The following is a 19,948-nucleotide window of genomic DNA, read 5'->3' on the forward strand; positions in this document are numbered from 1 at the left end:
CGGAGGCCGGTGGGGGTAGGTTAGGGGGGAAATGGAAGGTGCTTGGGGGCCCTGGGGGAAGCTGAAGAATGCTGGGGGTGCCGTGGAGGAGCCGGAGGATGCTTGGAGGCCCTGGGGGACGCTGAAGGATACTTGGGGGGGCCCTGGGGGAAGCTGAAAGATACTTGGGGGGGCCCTGGGGGAAGCTGAAGGATACTTGGGGGGGGCCTGGGGGAAGCTGAAGGATACTTGGGGGGGCCCTGGGGGAAGCTGAAGGATACTTGGGGGGGGGCCCTGGGGGAAGCTGAAGGATACTTGGGGGGGGCCTGGGGGAAGCTGAAGGATACTTGGGGGGGCCCTGGGGGAAGCTGAAGGATGCTTGGGGGGGGCCCTGGGGGAAGCTGAAGGATGCTTGGGGGGGGCCCTGGGGGAAGCCTCATTATGTGCGAGCCCGGAGACAATTAACTTTATACAGTTGATATAAAATATTTTACTACAGTATTTGGTTCAGAATATTTTTTTTCTAGATTTTTCTCCTTTAAAATTGGGTGCGTCTTATATTCCGGAGCGTCTTATAGGGCGAAAAATACGGTAATGTAAACGCGAACTATCTACTGAATGGTAGTGTGTTGGTGGTTTCCTTAATGGAGAAGGATCTAGGGGTTTTTGTAGATAACAAGTTGTCTAATTCCAGGCAGTGTCATTCTGTGGCTACTAAAGCAAATAAAGTGCTGTCTTGTATAAAAAAGGGCATTGACTCAAGGGATGAAAACATAATTTTGCCTCTTTATAGGTCCCTGGTAAGGCCTCACCTTGAGTATGCAGTGCAGTTTTGGGCTTCAGTCCTTAAATTAAGAAGGATATTAATGAGCTGGAGAGAGTGCAGAGACGTGCAACTAAACTGGTTAAGGGGATGGAAGATTTAAACTATGAGGTTAGACTGTCGAGGTTGGGGTTATTTTCTCTGGAAAAGAGGCGCGAGGGGACATGATTACTCTGTACAAGTACATTAGAGGGGATTATAGGCAGATGGGGGATGTTCTTTTTTCCCATAAAAACAATCAATGCACCAGAGGTCACCCCTTTAGATTAGAGCAGGGGTGTCGAACTCAATCAGAGAAGGGGCCAAAATCTAAAATCCAGCCTAAATCGCGGGCCGAATGGTTTACTGAACCCCCATACAAAGTACCCCCAATTGCCCCCATAAACAGTGCCCCCAAAAATAAGTACCCCCAATTGCCTCATCATACACAGTACCCCCCCATAGACAGTAGCCAGCCCGCACACACAGAGCCCCCACAGAAAGTACCCTCAACAGACCAGTGATGTCGGCGGCTCCTTCTCTCTTATGCCGCGGCAACAGGCACTACTATAATGTTGCGCCTCGTCGCTGACGTGTGACGTCATACGCACGGGTGCAACCTTATAAAAGGGCCTGTTGCCGCGGCATAAGAGAGAAGGAGCCGCTGGCGCTGACGAAGACTATGTTTTTGCGCAGAGTGCGTGCAGTGATGACAGCGCGGTGCGGGCCACATTGCAAGGCCTGGCGGGCCGGATTTGGCCCGCGGGCCTTGTGTTTGACATGTATGGATTAGAGGAACGGAGCTTCCATTTGAAGCAGCGTAGGTGGATTTTCACGGTGAGGGCAGTGAGGCTGTGGAATGCCCTTCCTAGTGATGTTAATGCCTTTAAGAGGGGCCTGGATGAGTTCTTGAACAATCAGAATATCCAAGGCTATTGTGATACTAATATCTACAGTTAGTATTAGCGGTTATATATATCGTTTATGTATGTGAGTGTATAGATTGGTAGGTGTGGGTTGTGTGTGCTGGGTTTACTTGGATGGGTTGAACTTGGTGGTCTTTTTTCTCTTTGTGGTTTCTCTTGGTGGTCTTTTTTCAACCCTATGTAACTATGCTGGCCCAGGTGCATACACACAGGGAAGATGTCATTGCAGTAACATGTGTATGCATTTGGCACCGAAAGCCACTCTGGGGTTAATTTATCAACACTGGACAAATTTGCCTATGGGCAGTTAACCCATAGCAGTCAATCTGTGAGTGGCTTTTTTCAGCCAGCTGCAGGTAGTATAATCAATGCAACAGTTTGATTGGTTGCCATGGGTTACTACCCAGGAGCAAATTTCTCTAGTGTGTCTGCACCCGAGCCAATGCAGTGGCTCCAGGTGCAAGAAAAAGAAGAATCCTGCTTGACACTTTGACAATGGTACAGTTTGCTCTGCAAATATAGAGCCATGCATAATTTTATTGTATAGAGAATGAGCGTTTACAAGTGCAACCAAAATTCACAGCAAGAGTTCCTCTCTTTCTCTTGCAACATTAGATGCTTTGGATGCTAATTGTAGTCTTGTATCTGTTTGTTCTATTAAGTTCAAATGTCATAAACTATAGTTTTTACACCACAGCTTCCTACTGGTAAGAAGCATGCTAGGAGGTGTAGTTCAATAGTAAGTTTATTTTATTTAATGAGCTAAACAATACATGCTTGTCTGCAAGACTAGATAAATGTGCTTCTCGCACAATCTTAAGCATGTCACTAAACCTGCTTCGTAGACAGGAGATATTTCTGAGAATATGGTGGTAATGCTGGAATTCTTTCCTGAACCCAAAATCACTCTGTAGGTTTAGGGCTAAACACTTACAAAGGTGTATTTTAAAATGATGGTAACACTACTAAATTGTCATGTATATAATGCATTCAGCTTTAATTTCCTAACTAATTGAAGTAAAACGTTTTAGGAACAGCAGTTTTGAAGAAGAGATTGGAAACCCATACTGGAGTGTGAGGGCAATGGTGAAGCAGTATGAAGGGAATTCTTCACCAGAGACATTAAGGTAAGCAACAATTAATTTTTTAGGGCCTTTAGTAATACTGTATATATGTTCTTCCTCTATGGGTAACATATGGGAATAGGACTGTTGTATATTTTTACGCAGTCTATAAACAATACTTAGACCCTTGGAACTTTTCATGTGTTGTTGTCCTAGAACATGGAATCACAGTCGATTTAATTTAACAGTGATACTGACACGTAAAAAATACTTTTTAAAATATTAATGTACATTACAATGTACTTTTTACATTTAATGTTCATAGTGATGAGTGAATTTTGTCCTTGCTTCACTTTCTTTTGCTATGCCAAATATCCTGAAACACATTGATTTTTTTGTGGCTACCATGAAATTTTGTTTTTTATCTGCACTGCTGTTTTTTGCAGCCATTGAAGTCTATGGGTGTTTTTTCTTGGCAAAACCTGGTGAAAAATGTTGCTCAGAACTAAATGTTACCTATAGCTCATATAAATATTTTTTATATTTTTTTTAAAGGTTTTTATTTTATTTTCTTAACAAAACATATAACAATACAGTAAAGCATATAATGCTATGATCACAGGAATAATACATGACAGTGAAAGAATTAGGTAGATTTTTCATTTTTACTTGAATTACTCCTGACTGCTTTGCCAACCTGACTGTCCCTTTTTAATCTGTCAGTTAAGTTTCTAATGCTAATGGACTACTGCTGCACAAATATGGCACCTCCCTCATAGAGGAACTTGAGGGATCTGGTGATGTAGCATCAGGAAGTACTTTTATGGCAAAATTGTAGCTCCCTATCATACTTTTAGCTCAGTGTAATACAGGCATAGACCGGCCATGTACCATGATATCTTAGGCTAAGGACACCTGTGATAGATCTCTGCTATCACGGGGGACTAACCGCTCCGAAATGGCTTTGCATTGGCAACAATAGGAGTTGCCAGTGGAAAGACCTTCGCATTGCTTAGGTATTGCTAAGTCACGCAAAGTTTCCTCCTGCAGGCAAATTTGCGGTCATACCTCCTTACCATGATACTTTCTAGATCAGTATAATACAAGGAACAAATTGGTATCCTGCAGTCCACTGGCACAGACTAGGGACAAACCTAAAGCTGGCCATACATGGTGAGATCCACTCATTTGCTGAGGTTGCCAGACATGTGCATTTATATGTGGCCACTGACTGACTGGGACAAACAGACTGAAATGATCATTGACCCAGGCCAAATTTAGGATCATTTGGCAAACCTATGAAGACCCCCTCAGGAGGGGGAGGAGGAAAAATGCATCAACACAACAGTGTGGTCCATGCCCAACAGGATTTTCAAGCCCATGTGATAGATATCTGCCCAATTATTAGGCCGATATTTATCAGACAGGCCCTCCTAGGGGTCCCATACACACACATAGCGGAAATGACTCTAGCGGACTTGACTTGGAAATGACCATGCATAGCGAATCATCACTTTCACAAGCTGGTAGACACAGTAAGATTTGGTACCCGGGGAGGCCCTTGACCTAACTACAGCACTGGTGCAGAGACCTGCAGCAATTCAACAAGCATGGAAAGTATAAATATGTACAAAAGCACAGACAGAACTATAGAAGCATACATTATAGTAAAAATCCCCCATAGGCTCAGCCTCATCTAAACTGCTCTGCATATTTAATAATTATCTTAATTGTGGGCCAGGATACTTTGCACTATTTAATTAGGATTTAATCTGTGTTTCAAGGGTTGACTGCTTCCAATTAATCACCTTGGACATATCTTAATGTAATCTGATACAAAGTCATCCATAGAAGGGATAATGGATTAGACACAGCATTCTGTCTCACTTCGGGGATACTCCTTTTAGGGCTGTGTTACTGGCACACAAAAGATTTGCCTGCACATGTTTCAGAGATTTGCAAATACATTTTAAGGGTATAATTTTAGAATATGTAATATTTTTTTTTATTTAAAGAAGGTGCAGGGTCATGTTCAAATGAAAAACCAAATGCATTTGCATAATTTTGAAACATTTACTGTACGTTGTGCCTCATATATTCATTTGGGTACCTAAGTATATATACAATGCCTTGCTAAAGTATTCAGACCCCATGACTGACTTGTTCATTCATTATCATAAATACAACCTAGTAAATGTTGTTCTCTTAGGTTTTTACATTGCTTAATTGTCACATTTAAAAGGCAACACATGAAACATTTTTTATAAAAACTCATTTATTTAGCCATGGTTACATTTAAATAAAAGGTGGTTAACCTCTCTCACTCCAGAACTGAAACTCCATTCATTTTACCATCTGGGTAGACAATGCTGATACAGGGTACAGTTATCAATAACATCAGTGCATGAAAAACAGTTGCACATTAATTATTCATATGAGCTGAAATTTCTGTGATCTTTCCACCCTTGGATCTAGGATGCATGCTCAATATGGTGGCCTAAGGCAGATAATTAAAGACAAACTACTCCTAATGCATTTTCTTTTGTAACTCTCTAATGGGAATAACCAGAATATAAAATGATTTAAGATTTAAAAATGTACAGGGCTGAGTATAAAAGTAGCACTATATACAGATATACATACCTATATTGCCCCAGAGATTCATTCTGTCTTTCTTCTATGGCCCTCCTTATCTCCCTTCAAAGCCTTCCTGTCAATTTTATCTTAGCTGTAGAATAGGAGACTATAAAGGAACAGTAACACCAAAAAAGGGTTTTATATGCATCTAAATATAATGTAATGTTACTCTACCCTGATAAAAATGGGTTTCTTTCAGAAACTTAAATGTAGTTGATATAAATAAGCTGTTGTGTAGCTAAAGGGGTAGCTATTCAAGCCAAGTAGGGCAAAAATGCACAGATAACCTTTGTAGATAACAGTGCTAATAGAAAAACAAGGGTAAAATGCCATTTATTTCTGTTTATGTCTCAACAAATTAAAAAAAAATTTACAAGTAAAGGATATTTAAAAAAAAAAAAGGAGTGATTTATAGTCTGTATACATGATCACTGAAATAACATTCACCAATGTCCCATACAATCAAACTGAATGAAGAGTGGGGCCAAACATTTAAGATTCCCAAAAGTTAAAGAAGTGAAACGAAACAGCAGCATTCAGTTTGTTAGTAAATTAGACCAACAGGCGCCACATAATTTTTTGTGATGTGGCTTTAAGTATGTAAAAACAAATAATTAATATTATTTGTTTAATTAATAATTGCCACAATAATTGTTTTATGGATGCTTTCTCTTAGCTACAGCTGCTTCTGCATACTATTAGTGATTTATACTTCAGAATATAGTTACTTCTTATCTGCACATACTGAATATGCTCAGTCTGGTTCATTGAAATATTATTATAATCATTACAATCAAGGAATGATTCAGTGATTGAATCAACCCATTTTAGGTCAGTGAGTTCTGGAACTGATTCTGTGTCAGTTCTTTTTAAGCAAGTGACTTAGGGGCAGATTTATCTAAATATGAAATCAGAGCTCACCACTGGAAAATTCACCCACTTTCTATTCATTTCTATGGGATTTTTAGAAGCATATTTATCAATGGGTAAAAATGAGAGTTTACCATTTGAAAAATATGCTTCTAAAAATCCCATAAGGAATAGAAAGTAGGGGAACTTTTCTGTCAGCTTTGATCTCACATTTTGATAAATTTACCCCATAGTGTAGTGTCACAATAGGGGGTCATCTACATCTGCTGTCACAGTTATATTTGCAGAATTTTCCCCAGGTCAGTTGTAAAGCCCAATTCATTTAGGTTTCTTGCACTTAAATGTACTCCTGTATAGATCGGCCCAGCCCTGCTTAGTCCTGAATGCAAAGTAACAGTGCCTGTCACTGTTCACTCTGGGACAGATTTCAACCAGATAATGTCACTGCTTAACACTACCTTTAATTTACCTAGGCACTGATAAGGTGGCCATACACGCACCGATATTATCGTACGAAACCTCGTTTCGTACGATAATCGGTGTGTGTATGGCATGTCGGCGAGTCGACCGATATCGCAGGAAGCTGCTGATATCGGACGACTCGCCGATCGGACCAGTTTGAAAATTTTGATCGGGCGCCATAGAAGGCGTCTGACCAAAATTCTCCCTTCAGAGCTGAATCGGCAGAAGGAGGTAGAAATCCTATTGTTTCTACCTCCTTACCTGCCGATTCAGCCCTGAATGGTGTGTGGCGGATCTTACGATGTTTCGTGTGACCGATGGTCGTACGAAACATCGTCAGATCGCCACGTGTATGGCCACCTTTCCTTCTAAGCTATGCATGCACACACAGATTTTGAGACCAGTGAACAAAATAAATTTTTGTGCGCAGAAAGAATTTCATGTGAAAACATATAATTTCATACATATTCTGATATGTGCACACCAGTTTTTTTAACAGTGCGCCCTGAAGAAATTTAAAGGAATACGTGGGCTGTACGTTGTATGCTATAGAATGCTCTCAATGGGGGTCCCTGACCCCAGCAGCCAAAAATCTATTGCTCTCAGAGGCTACAATTTTTTTTAAACTGGAAGTACTGTTGCTGCAAACCAGAAGTTACATCATCAGAAGTGGGCAGGGGTAGAAAAAACTTTTAAAAAAATGTTCAAAGTAGTAAAATACAGATAATATATCTAATATAAGATAAATAATATAGATCAGACCTGCAGACCCCCATCTGAAAATCCTATACCTAACCCGCAGGGTACTGGCTTTTTTTTTTTTGGAAAACCAACCCCGCTGCAGGACATCAAGTATGAAAGTATGTAAGGAGTATTGACAATCCTCTTTTAAGCACTGCAAGCATATTCAGGAAGCATATTTCTCCATTTACAAATGACTCCCAGTTAAAGTGGAAGTATGGCTCTTCATTCCTCAATACACAATATACAGAGAAAGCATAAAGACAAAAAAACAGAAATACAACTTCCAGCATCCACTTCCAACCAATACATTCAGTTGTGAATTTTATTTTATTAATTTAAAAACAGTCCTGTCTGGGCTCCTAATCATGCACTTTTGTATCCCCTGACGGGATGTGACTACCCCCTGTAAAGCCTTTAAGAGCATAATCTTGTAATCAATTATTTTATCCCTGATGGTCAGATAAATCTATGAGGCTAGAGCTGTGTATATAGGAGAGAGTCACTTGGATTCATGTAACACTGCCAAATTCTATATTTTTTGTTATTTTAATGGCAATAAACATTTTTGGAAGTTTAATAATTATGCAGTATTGTCATTAACCTCTGTAATGCTGTTAAGTCCTGTAGCATTATATATCTCACTTGTTTACAGTCTGGCAGAAAGTATTAAAGCAGCACAGAATGTAATTATACCAACAATCATAAATCAGGCATTTGTGGGGCCCTAAATAAAGCAATAGAGCTTTAAGGGTTTTTGGTGCATTTGTACCATAATCCTAAACATAGTAGTTCATCACAGATTGTGTTCCCAGAGGTATTAGATAAATAAATAATTCAGATAGGAAATGCCAAAAAATGCCTCATATTCCCAGGGCATCAAGAGATTCCCTTTGCCTATTGGATAATGAGACCCTCCCTCCCCCTCTCCCAGCCTTAGCTTGTATTCATCTTCCCGTGATGCTGGGAGAGAAGAATAGTCTGCTAGACACAGGGTGACAGCAAGAGGAAGGCATGCTGCTTACAAATATGCAACAGAGCTTCTTAAATGGGATGACTGAATAGCTCTGATTAGCACAAGGATGGGTGCTCTGAAATGGTTCTGCTAAAAACATGCATATATAATTTTTTCTGCTGGAAAAAAGCCTCTTGCATGTACTGAGGATACTACTGGATTAGAGAAGCCAGGCTGGATGTTTACAGCAAAAAGGCAATGCAGAATGGAGCGGGGAGTTTGCACTGAAAAACATGGCAAGAGGCTTTTATCAGCACTTGCAGGAGAATGCCTAGATGAACATCTCTGAGAAGCAAGGTGTCATGATGCCACAGAGAAGCATCCAGAATGAAATGATGGAGCCCATGTATTATAGCTGGATGTGGTAAGAAGGTAATAGCAACAGCCTTGGCCAGCCACAATCTGGAAAGAGGACGTTGCTGTTAAGCCACGCGTGGCTCACTTAGCTGTATGGCTCCAGAGTCTGTGATGTCAAAGCCTTGAAGTGGAATCATGGGAGGGAAGCTTGTGAAATGGTGAGAGACATACATCACCTCTGCCTGTCATGGCTTTATGGGGGAAATCTAAATGTGTGAAGTGTGATGAAGGGTATAGGTAACATGTGAACTGTATAGGAGAAAAGGCTTAGTTTGCGAGTCAGGGCTAGCATTTATTTTTAAATGTATAATTTATAAATGTGTGTATATATATATATATATGTATAAAGATATAAATGTAAACACAGGGCGCACTCACCCGTGTTGTATTAACAGCCTAGGTGCACTCAACAGGACTTCAGATAGTCATGATTTATTGCAGATTTGAAATTTTAATTTCTAATAAAGCATCCCTATCTTTTTCTCTCTCTCTCTCTCTCTCTCTCTCTCTCTCTCTCTCTCTCTCTCTCTCTCTCTCTCTCTCTCTCTCTCTCTCTCTCTCTATATATATATATATATATATATATATATCTATATACACATATATTAGATATGTATGAAATGCCTGCAAAGAGTTGCATATTATATTAGAAATGTGAATATATGTTTTGTAGTAATTAGCATAGCTGGCCTTTACCCACATCAGAACAGAGCTATTTTACATTTGACAGCAACACAATATAATGTTTCCAGCTGAAAGCATTTTTTTGACATATATTCATCAGAATTTCATCATTGCCAATTTAATGGTAAATATATCCGTTTGTACAAAGACTTCCACTGACAAACCTGTCAGACAAGTCCAGGTAAACATGGGCTTACAAAAATACAGGTGGGCAGTGACAAATACACAGATGACATGCTTATATTGTTGCTTACATTCCTTCTAGTACAAATGTCTCTCTATGTGGTTCGGTGCAAGTGTCTGCTTTTGTCCCGGTCAGCACATGCCCATATCTTTTTGGGGGCTGGTTTGTATTTGCTTGCTAATGCATTGTTCACCCTTGACTGTATGAGTACCAGTGTATGAGTTTGTTTCTGCTTGTTTCCACAAGTGTGCGTGCAAGATTGCGATTGACATTTTGGTTATCTGTTCATTTAAGAACCTGTATATCTGTGTATATATTGACTTATGTCATAGGTACAGACAAAGCCACACACACTATAATTTACTATGGAGGACGATAGAAGACACACAAACTTGCATACATATAGTTGCAGGCATGTACTTGGAGGGATTTAAATTCATACAGTAGTGGAGGCAGTCATAGAAACAGACATGGCTACAGACATAGGCAGGTACTAATGGGTATAGGAACAGATACACACAAAAACACATCATAAGGATGACTGCAGAACACTGCAGATTAGATTTTCATCATCCACTCTTTATTGTTCATACTGCAATGTATCTGGTGCCAACAAGCATTTACTACTTAAATATTTCTGTTTGTGGAAACAACTGTAGAGCCTAACAAACATGTCCTCAAGTATAACTCTCAGAAAACACCTCGTTTTTATATAACTGTATGAAAGTATTATGGTGCACTGCAAGTGCCTACTGCTAAAGGCTATTTTAAATATTCATACTCACACATCAAAATCACAGATGAGCAGAGTAGTGGAGACTGGAATTTTTATTCTCAGGAGCAGCAGAACACATTACAGCAAATAACTCAATAGAACTACAGGGATTTCTGCTGTAAAGGCATTAAGGGGCAGGTTTACTAAAACATTACTAAAATTTACTAAATCAGGTTTACTAAACATTTCTCATTTTTTTTCATTTTAAAAATTCATCTAAAATCATTTCTACAAATATCTAAAATTTACTTAAAAATCTGAGGAAAAGTCTGTGCAGGAAAAAGTCGCTGACTTTATCAAATTGTCGCCCTCAAAACTCAAAAAAATTTAGAATTGTCACACAAAAGCCAGCATCAAAAATGTGAAACCTCTAAGTTTTGAGGCAAAAAAAGGATCTTTCAGGAAAGGGAAGCAACATCTGCTATTGACAAAAACTTTAAGCTGGCGAATTGTCGGATTCGGATTTTTAGCCATTTGGACATATAGTAAATCTCGAAAAAGTCACAACTTTTTTTTTTGCTAAACTTTTATCGCTAAAAATCCAAATCGGGGGAAAAAATCAGACAGTTAGTAAATGCCCCCCTAAGTTTCACCATTAGGGGAATTCAATATATGTATTTATTATTATTATTATTATTATTATTATTATTATTATTATTATTATTATTATTATTATTAACATGTACTTTTAAAGCACCAACATATTCTGCAGTGCAGTACAATAAATGGGTGCAAACACTGAACATTCAGATGTACATACAACATAACCAATAACTGATACAAGGGGTGAAAAAGGCCCTGCTCAAAATGAGGATAAAGCTATACTTAGATCCTGGGATATATACTGGACTTAACCAGACAAAGGTTGGCCCCAGACTTTGCAGTAGGAATTAAAGGGTAGAATAGGTGAGAGCCAGTGGTTGGCATGCAGGATTGTGAAAAGGAAAACTGTGTGCCAAAGGATAGCATATCCATGTTTTTTAATGAAGAGTTGCTATTAATGATGCCCAGTACAATAAGTGACATCTCACTTACATTTAGGTATATATGATTAACATATTTATGTTTTAACATATATATGTTTTGATTCTTGCGTCAACACTGCTCTTTCAGTGTTTTTGTGGTCAAATGGACAGTAGAGCTTGCAGTGTAATTCCTGTTTATTCTTAGACATTCTTTTTGTAATCCTTTAGTCACAGTAGTTGCTTCTCATCTTGTGCTGTCACAGTTCCCCCTCTTCTCCAGGTCCCAAAATATTTCATATAGTACATGATTATTGGAAGTGGCATAAGTGGTTTTTAATTTGTGTCATAAGGGTTGATTCACTAAAGTGCGATAATGCTTATCGCATGCTTTTTTGCGTTAAAATTGCCGTGAAAAAAAGTGTGATTCGCTTAAGTATTATCGCATGCGTTAAGTCGCATATTGCATGCGTTAAATAGCGTGCAACCGAATGCGTTAATTTTACCGCATTGCGTTAATTCTCAGAAATAATACTAACGCATGATTCACAAACACTTAGACGCGCTAAATATCGCATTAGTCTATGCGAAAATTAACACCTAATTATAGAAAAGTACAGTTCATGAGCTTTTGGCAACACAATATGGACTTTGCAGTGTGATTTATTCAAGTATGTGTTGGCCCGAGAGTGATGCAGCCTCCAGTTTGCAGGGAAATGGTCATTTTCAAAAAAAGTAGTTTTACGAACTTAATGGTGTGTATGGCTAATATGGTGTGCATGCGATAAGTAGCGCACGTGACAAGTAGTGCACTGTGTTAATTAGTGCTCGTTGCGTCAAATACCGCGCGAAAATAGTCTTCGCGACTTAAATAACGCAAACAGCATCGCGTCTAAATTTTTAACGCATGCTATAAATAGCGCTCGTTTTATCTCACTTTAGTGAATCAACCCTATAGTCTGTTTCTCTTTAAGGCTGGGCTTTTTTGTAGTACCTTCCAATCTAATCTTAGCATTTCATCTGAAACATAATTACATACTTCCTAACATTTTAAAATTGGTACAGTGTAGACCATGCCCTAGAGTCTGCCCTTCCCAATAATGACCAAACACACCCATAGCACTATCCAAAACATTGGTCATTTTCCTGTAACCAGCAGTTTTTGGGGTCCACAATTTTGAAACTATCCCTTCAATATCGGGACCTTAAGGATAATGTAATAATGTAGTAGTGTTGCATATTTCTTGTGGACATTTAAGGCATGTCTTATAAGCATTATATCCTAAGATTTTAATGGACACTTCATTCCCTCCTGTACATGATTATTAATGTTTATTTCCAGTGTCAGCATGTTGTCAGGTGAGAAGTATTTGGTCTATAAAATGATCTATGGTGCTCTTGTATTGTGCATTTTCTATTCTCTGCTGCATTCATTAACAACAGCCCCACAACAACACATGATGTGTAATGCAGTTGGTGTGATGTAGGCGCTATCTTTTTATATAGAAGTGGTGACATGATTCCTTTGTACTTATTGACAAGCACTGCATGCATGCCTTGTAGCTCTCTGCCTATTATTATAATTCTTATTATTTACTACATCTGGAGGCTGTGCATTTAAAGCAAATAATATTCTCTGTTAGACTATGGCTATTTTAAGAAATGGTTTAAAACCAGAAATGAGTTACATGTATCTTAAACTTTAAATTATACTAGCATTAATACTTTGATTGTGTTACATATCCTATAGCATTGCTTTTGATCTATGTTTGCTTTGCCTGTTCCTATCTTGTTAAAAAGCATTGGCGGCCAAGTTTTATCTGTTACATCTGAAAGACCCTTGCTAAGAATATTTTTGGTGCTTTTCTTGCTACCTTGTTAAGTAAAATAATTATTGTTTTTATTTGTTGATGAACTACTTGTGGTAATCAATGTCATCCACGTGGATGTAGAGTAATTTAGGTTATGTTTAAGAGATGTGGGCAAGCCTGCAAAAGGCTACTTGTGAGAGCTTATTTTGCTATTATTTTCACTGGTTTATGTTTTTTCCACTGCTGTCTTTCATCCCTAATATTACTCATGTGATATGGCTGACTTCTGAGGGGTTGCCATGATCATTAAGTGAAAATGAGAAGTCACACTCATGAAAATGATGCAGTGGTGCTTAATCTATTCATTCTTTTCAGCCACAGAGTGACATTCCAAATGTTATATTATCCATGTATTTATGTGGAATGGGCTAGGAATGGTGGGGCAGAAGGTCAATGTGCTTAGTAATGCCAAGACCCAAGTAGCATTAATTCTCTTGGCTTGAATCAGTCTAATCAATCCAACATTTTTTTGTCCTCCATAACTTTGTTGAAGTTACATAACCTCTCAATACAGAGTGATTCTGGAAGATGCATACAGGTCTGAACTGGCAATCTGTGTATTCTGGCAAATGCCAGAGGATTTGCTGTAAGATCCCATAGACAGCGACAATGTATTAGGCCTGTGGGAGTTGTTTGGGCCTCTGTGTACTTAAAATACCAGGGACTATTTTGAATCCCAATCCAGACCTGGGTATATGTAGTATTAGACTTAGAATGGGAGTTTTAAAACCACAATTTTCCTTTTTAGACAAAACCACACAGTAATGTTGATACATTCCCCTGGCTTCCTGGTGTTTTGTCTAGAATATATTGATTTTGTGTCCAAACCATGATGTATTTCAAAATCAGATGGCCTCAGTTTCAGAGCTGTGTCAGGCAATTTGCTAATCTAAATTGGTATCCTAATGAATTCAATCAATAGTAGAGTGGTGATGTGTAGAAGAGCATTTGGGGGAAAACAAAGCAATGTTTCAAGATAGAATCCTACAGGATCACAGAAAGTTCTTAATTAATATGTGCATTCTAGCTGTTATAGTAACAGAGCTTCCAGATGAACAGGATAGTACTGAACAGCTCATGTTAATGCTGGGTAGTGATCATTTGATGTAGGACCCCCATTTACCCCCCTTGTATTGGTTGTTGTTTGTAATGTAATCTGTATGCTCAATTTATAAATCCATTCGGTGTACAGCACTGCAGAATATTTTAGCATTACAATACATGTAAATATTATAGTAATTATACAAAGCAGTCTCTGAAGGACATAAATATACATGACCATGTTCCATGAGGATGGGGAAGAAGTAGGACATTAGTAGGCGAATGTCCATAGGCGGAGGGTGACTTTTTTGTTTGGGGAGGCTAAAGATGGGCCATATATAGACTGACCTAAAGCTAATGTGAGACTTAGTGGATTCGCTGCTGGTATAAAAAATTAACCACCAACTACCTCTTGCCGGTCCCACTGACTTGCAAGGATTCTGTGCAAAAGTGCGGGTAGGGGTGCTTTTTTTTTTTTTTACCCTAAAATGCTTAGGATGTAAAAGTATTCATACGTGCACTTCTGTGAGGGGATCTGCAAACATTTGTGTTTGTGATCAGTTAGCTTAAAGGGGTAGTTCACCTTTAAATTCACTTTTTATATAATGTGGGTTGATATTCTGAGACAATTTACAATTGGTCCTCTTTTATTTTTAATGGTTTTTCAGTTATTTAGCTTATTTTCAGCAGCTCTCCATTTGGTAATTTAGCAGCTATCTGGTTGCTGGGGTCTTATTTACCCTAGCAACCAGGTAGTGGTTTAAACAAGAGATGCGAATATGAATAGTTAAGGGGCCTGCATGGAAAAATAAGTAATAAAAATAATTTTTTGCCCCCATTTGAAATCTGGAAAGAGGCAGAAGAGAAAGGCAAATTATTCAAAAAAATTAATTAGGAAGACCAATTGCAAAGTTGCTAGGAATAGGCCATTTTATAAGATACTAAGGGGGAGATTTACCAATCCGTGAACGCTCCGAATGCGGGCAAATGTGTTTTTTCGTAATGATCGTTATCTTTGTGACAATTTTGATGCTGTCGCGACTTTTTCGTATCTTGCGCATATTTTCCGTCGCCGTCACGACATTCGTATTGTTGCCCCGAGTACGAAAGTTTTGGATTCATTCAAGCTTCGGTATTGTGACTTTCCTTGGGCCAGGTTTTTGCTGCAGAGTGCCATTGAGTCTTATGGGAGGCTTCCAAAATCGTACACAGAAGGATCAAAGTCGGAAAGGTTTTTTGCGCAAGATATAAAAAAGTTTCAATGGCGACGAAAAAGTTGCAACCTTCAGAAATTATCGTATCCAGTCTGAATTTTTCCCATTCGCGATTCGAACTCGTGTTTTAATGAATTGGCCCCTAAAACACCCCTTTAGATGTGTTTACGTTAGTTTTATAGCAAGAAAAGCAGTGGGTACTGACACCCCAGGCACATTATATGCAGTGAGAAGCAGTGGGTACTGATGACAGATAATTAGGCCAGGGCCTGGCACGGATACACAACATTGGCCCCACTGTAACTAACTAGAAATGAACAAAACAAAGACAAAAAAAAAAATAGTAAGTGCAAAAAACAACAACAGTAAATATATAATAGCACAATGAGCTTTTTCAGAGGGAAAGAGTTAACTTATCATCCTTCTGTTAGGACAGGTGATAGATTATATATTATTATAGATGTCAGGTCAGGCAAAAAACAATTTAATGTCAGCTAGTGATCCAGCCTTTAGAACTGTATTGCACCTGTGGGAGTGGGATGAAATCTGCAGCAAAAGTTCAGAGTTGGTTCTCAGGTAAAGTTTACAGTCTGCAGATTCTTCTTTTCAGTCTTCATTTCTGCACTGCCTTCAGTTTGTAATATCTCCCGAGCCCTGTCTGCATCTGTGCTTTGATTAGTCAATTTTACTGTCTGTCAAGAATGCTGTGCTCTGATTAGAGAATCCACAAGAAGAAAGATCCAATTAGAGCACAGCAGAACGGGCTTGCAGGAACAGAAAATTTCCAGGACAGTGCAGAAACAGAGTGAGGTTTTTTTTTTTGTTTTGTTTTTTTAATGAGCCAAGCAGGTTTGGGGAGGCCCTAGCCTTATTGAAAATCCACCTATGCCAATGTCTATTGTTGGCATGGATTAAAAGGAATTGCATTTCATTGAGAAATGTATCTAAGAAGACCGGGGTCAGTCCTGTGATTTTGGCTTTTTACTATGAAGTCCTGTATTCAACCATTGATTAAACCGCAATGTTCATATTCTATAGATAACAGTTTCCTGCTCCAGTTCTGATGCATCCTGTTCAAGGCTTGGTACTACTGCTCAACATGAATTTAATGACTGTAACATTTATGGGGATGTTTTATGGAAAAAAAATAGACTGCTTCTTGTGGGCAGTGTTGCCTTGGAGATACAGAAAGTGTCATCAGTGCACAATTAAGATGAATAATGTTTTGGTGATTTTTCCATGTAAGGAAGCTGTACAAATATAGATACACTATGAGCTGGGCATATGGGATGCTGCTTTAGTTCTTCTTTTTTGACTTTATAATGATAATACTGTCAGCTTTGTCACAACATAGACAAGGGTGGATTCTCAATCTTTTCTTACCAAGGCCTCATACTTTATAATATTCAACACTCTTGGCTTAGCACTTTGGCACATCAGTAATACATTTTCAGTTAGGTTTATCGGTGCCTGCATACATTACTGCTTTATAAATATGTTTCCCCACAGAAAAATATGTATGCTGATCAACGTGAAAAAAAAAAACATGTTTTAAGGCAGCAAGGGTTAACCTGGGCCTCACCAAAATTACAGAAGAGACTCATAGTTTGAGAAGCACTGGCTTAGACAAACAATTTCTCCTGTTAAGTGTAGTTACCATATTTGCAATTATAAGGATTGTAGTAGTTCAGTAATAGTTCAACTACAGTTTGATATAGGAGGTCACAGTAAAAGAATCATCTATAATCCTGATCTTTACTCCCAGCTCTTCACAGGCAGATCACACATTGTATATAAGAAGATTATAATGGATGTTAAGGTCATGAGCAAGAGTTAATGGTTTGACAAATAAGCTGTCTGGGTGTTTCGTTCCTTTGACTAAGCCATGTATGTATCTTATTTTCTTAATCAGCAGAGTTGGTTTTGGTTCATTTTGTTCACTTGTGGAGCATACAAGTAGTGCAATTTCTTTTCAGCAAAGATATTTGTGAATAACAAAAGGATGATGCTGGCTAGAATTCTGTTACGTGTTTATGCCACAATGCAGAGCAGAATGCAGAATACTCTCATTCCATTCTCTGTCCATCTGTTTACAGATTTTACAACTGTCAGAAGGGTGATGTGAAGCTTTTTGTGGGCAGCTATGGGGTCTAGTCACCTTTAGCTGTTTCAGGTTATTGAGGCTTTACGTATTATAATAAAGGACTCTGGGAATATATTTTGCAGCCTATTACAAACAACATGTATTTTTGTTCCTTTTCCAGTCCCCTTATGTACAGAAAAGTCTGTATAATATAAAAGTCTGTTTAATATAGTTTAGTAATAAACCTTCCAAAGCACCACTTCTTACTTTGCACTTTAGTAAACCCAACAGACGACCAGTTTCTGCTTAGAGGGGATTACTGCTCCTGAGGGTTAATGCAATTTGCCTGTCTGATGGATCGGAATTGCTACTGCAATTTACTGCTATGTTTTTCCTTATGAGACCGTATTAGAAACAGACAAGAAATGTAAATAGGTTTTTATAGATTAGATAGAAAATCTATTAAAAGGTTATGTGGTGGTACACATCAATCAATTACTCAATGCACACCTACTAACCACAAAAAGGCAGCAAATGGTATGTTTAACATATAATGCTCTTTACAGTTAGGTCCATAAATATTTGGACAGAGACAACTTTTTGCTAATTTTGGTTCTGTACATTACCACAATGAATTTAAATGAAACATCTCAGATGCAGTTGAAGTGCAGACGAAAGGCAAAATCACTTGGGGGTGCCAAAATGTTAGGCACCCCCAAGTGACTTTAACCGCTTACCTCGTACCCCTGGCTGGTGCCCCTGTTAGGAGAAAACAGCACCAGCTCGGGGCACCTGGAGCGGATCGCTTCCTTTTTCCGGCTTCCGTTGCTAGAATGCCAGCGGTGGGCGCAGTAGAGTGAAAAGCCGACTTTAATGTTTAAGTTCGGCTTTTCACTCTACTGCGCATGAAGAAGCAAGCACCGGCAGCTACCCCGGGCTGGTGCTGTTCCCTCCTCACAGGGGCACCAGCCCGGGGTAAAAGGTAGGTGGTCAAAGTCACTTGGGGGTGCCTAACATTTTGGCACCCCCAAGTGACTTTGACTTTCTTTTTCCTTTAATTCAGTGGGGTGAACAAAACGATTGCATAAAAATGTGAGGCCACTAAAGCATTTTTAACACAATCCCTTAATTTCAGGGGCTCAAAAGTAATTGGACAAATTAAATAACTGGAAATAAAATGTTAATTTCTAATACTTGGTTGAAAACCCTTTGCTGGCAATGACAGCCTAAAGTCTTGAACTCATGGACATCATTAGATGCTGGGTTTCCTTCTTTGTAATGCTCTGCCAGGCCTTTACTGCAGCGGCTTTCAGTTGCTGTTTGTTTGTGGGCCTTTCTGTCCAAAGTTTAGTCTTCAACAAGTGAAATGCATGCTCAATTGACTGACTTGGCCATTCAAGAATTTTCCACTTCTTTGCTTTGATAAACTCCTGGGTTGCTTTGGCTGTGTGTTTTGGGTATTTGTCCATCAGTATCATGAAACGCCGCCCAATCAATTTGACTGCCGGATAGCTGGATTTGAGCAGGCAGTATGTCTCTGAACACCTCAGAATTAATTCTGCTGCTTCTGTCCTGTGTCATATCATCAATAAACACTAGTGTCCCAGTGCCACTGGCAGCCATGCACGCCCAAGCCATCACACTGCCTCCACTGTGTTTTACAGATTATGTGGTATGCTTTGGATAATGAGCTGTGCCACACCTTCTCCATACTTTTTTCTTGCCATCATTCTGGTATAGGTTGATCTTGGTTTAATCTGTCCAAAGAATGTTTTTCCAGAACTGTGCTGGCTTTTTTAGATGTTCTTTAGCAAAGTCCAATCTACCCTTTCTATTCTTGAGGCTTATGAGAGGCTTGCACCTTGCAGTGCACCCTCTGTATTTACTTTCATGCAGTCTTCTATTTATGTTAAACTTGGATATCGATACGCCTACCCCCTGGATTGGCCGTTGTGAAGGGGTTTCTCTTCACCATGAAATGATTCTACCATCATCCACCACTGTTGTTTTCCGTGGACGTCCAGGTCTTTTTACGTTGCTGAGTTCACCAGTGCTTGCTTTCTTTCTCAGAATGTAACAAACTGTAGATTTTGCCACTCCTAATATTGTAGCTATTTCTCGGATGAGTTTTTTCTGTTTTCGCAGCTTAAAGTATAAGTAAACCTTTTTTTTTTTTTTCTATTGATAAAATTACTCTAAACAGCTTCCCAGATTGTCTGCCTTTGTCCCTCTGTTCTTTCTTACCTGGTTGCTGAGTTACATTCTGCTCTATTCCACTGTT

The 19,948-nt window shown here is 39.0% G+C and overlaps 1 protein-coding gene across 2 annotated transcripts in view; it reads left to right on the plus strand.

Annotated features, from left to right (window-relative positions):
* The window catches only part of dixdc1 (DIX domain containing 1), a 95,625-nt gene that overhangs the window by 47,351 nt on the left and 28,326 nt on the right, over window positions 1-19,948 (plus strand). For both annotated transcript variants that reach the window (XM_031905638.1, XM_031905637.1), the window contains one exon: window positions 2,739-2,834. In XM_031905638.1, coding sequence (XP_031761498.1) covers window positions 2,739-2,834 — 96 coding nt within the window. The remainder of the gene's footprint in view (window positions 1-2,738; window positions 2,835-19,948) is intronic.

Source organism: Xenopus tropicalis, chromosome 7 (assembly GCF_000004195.4).
Source record: "Xenopus tropicalis strain Nigerian chromosome 7, UCB_Xtro_10.0, whole genome shotgun sequence".
NCBI classification, from domain to species: Eukaryota; Metazoa; Chordata; class Amphibia; order Anura; family Pipidae; genus Xenopus; species Xenopus tropicalis.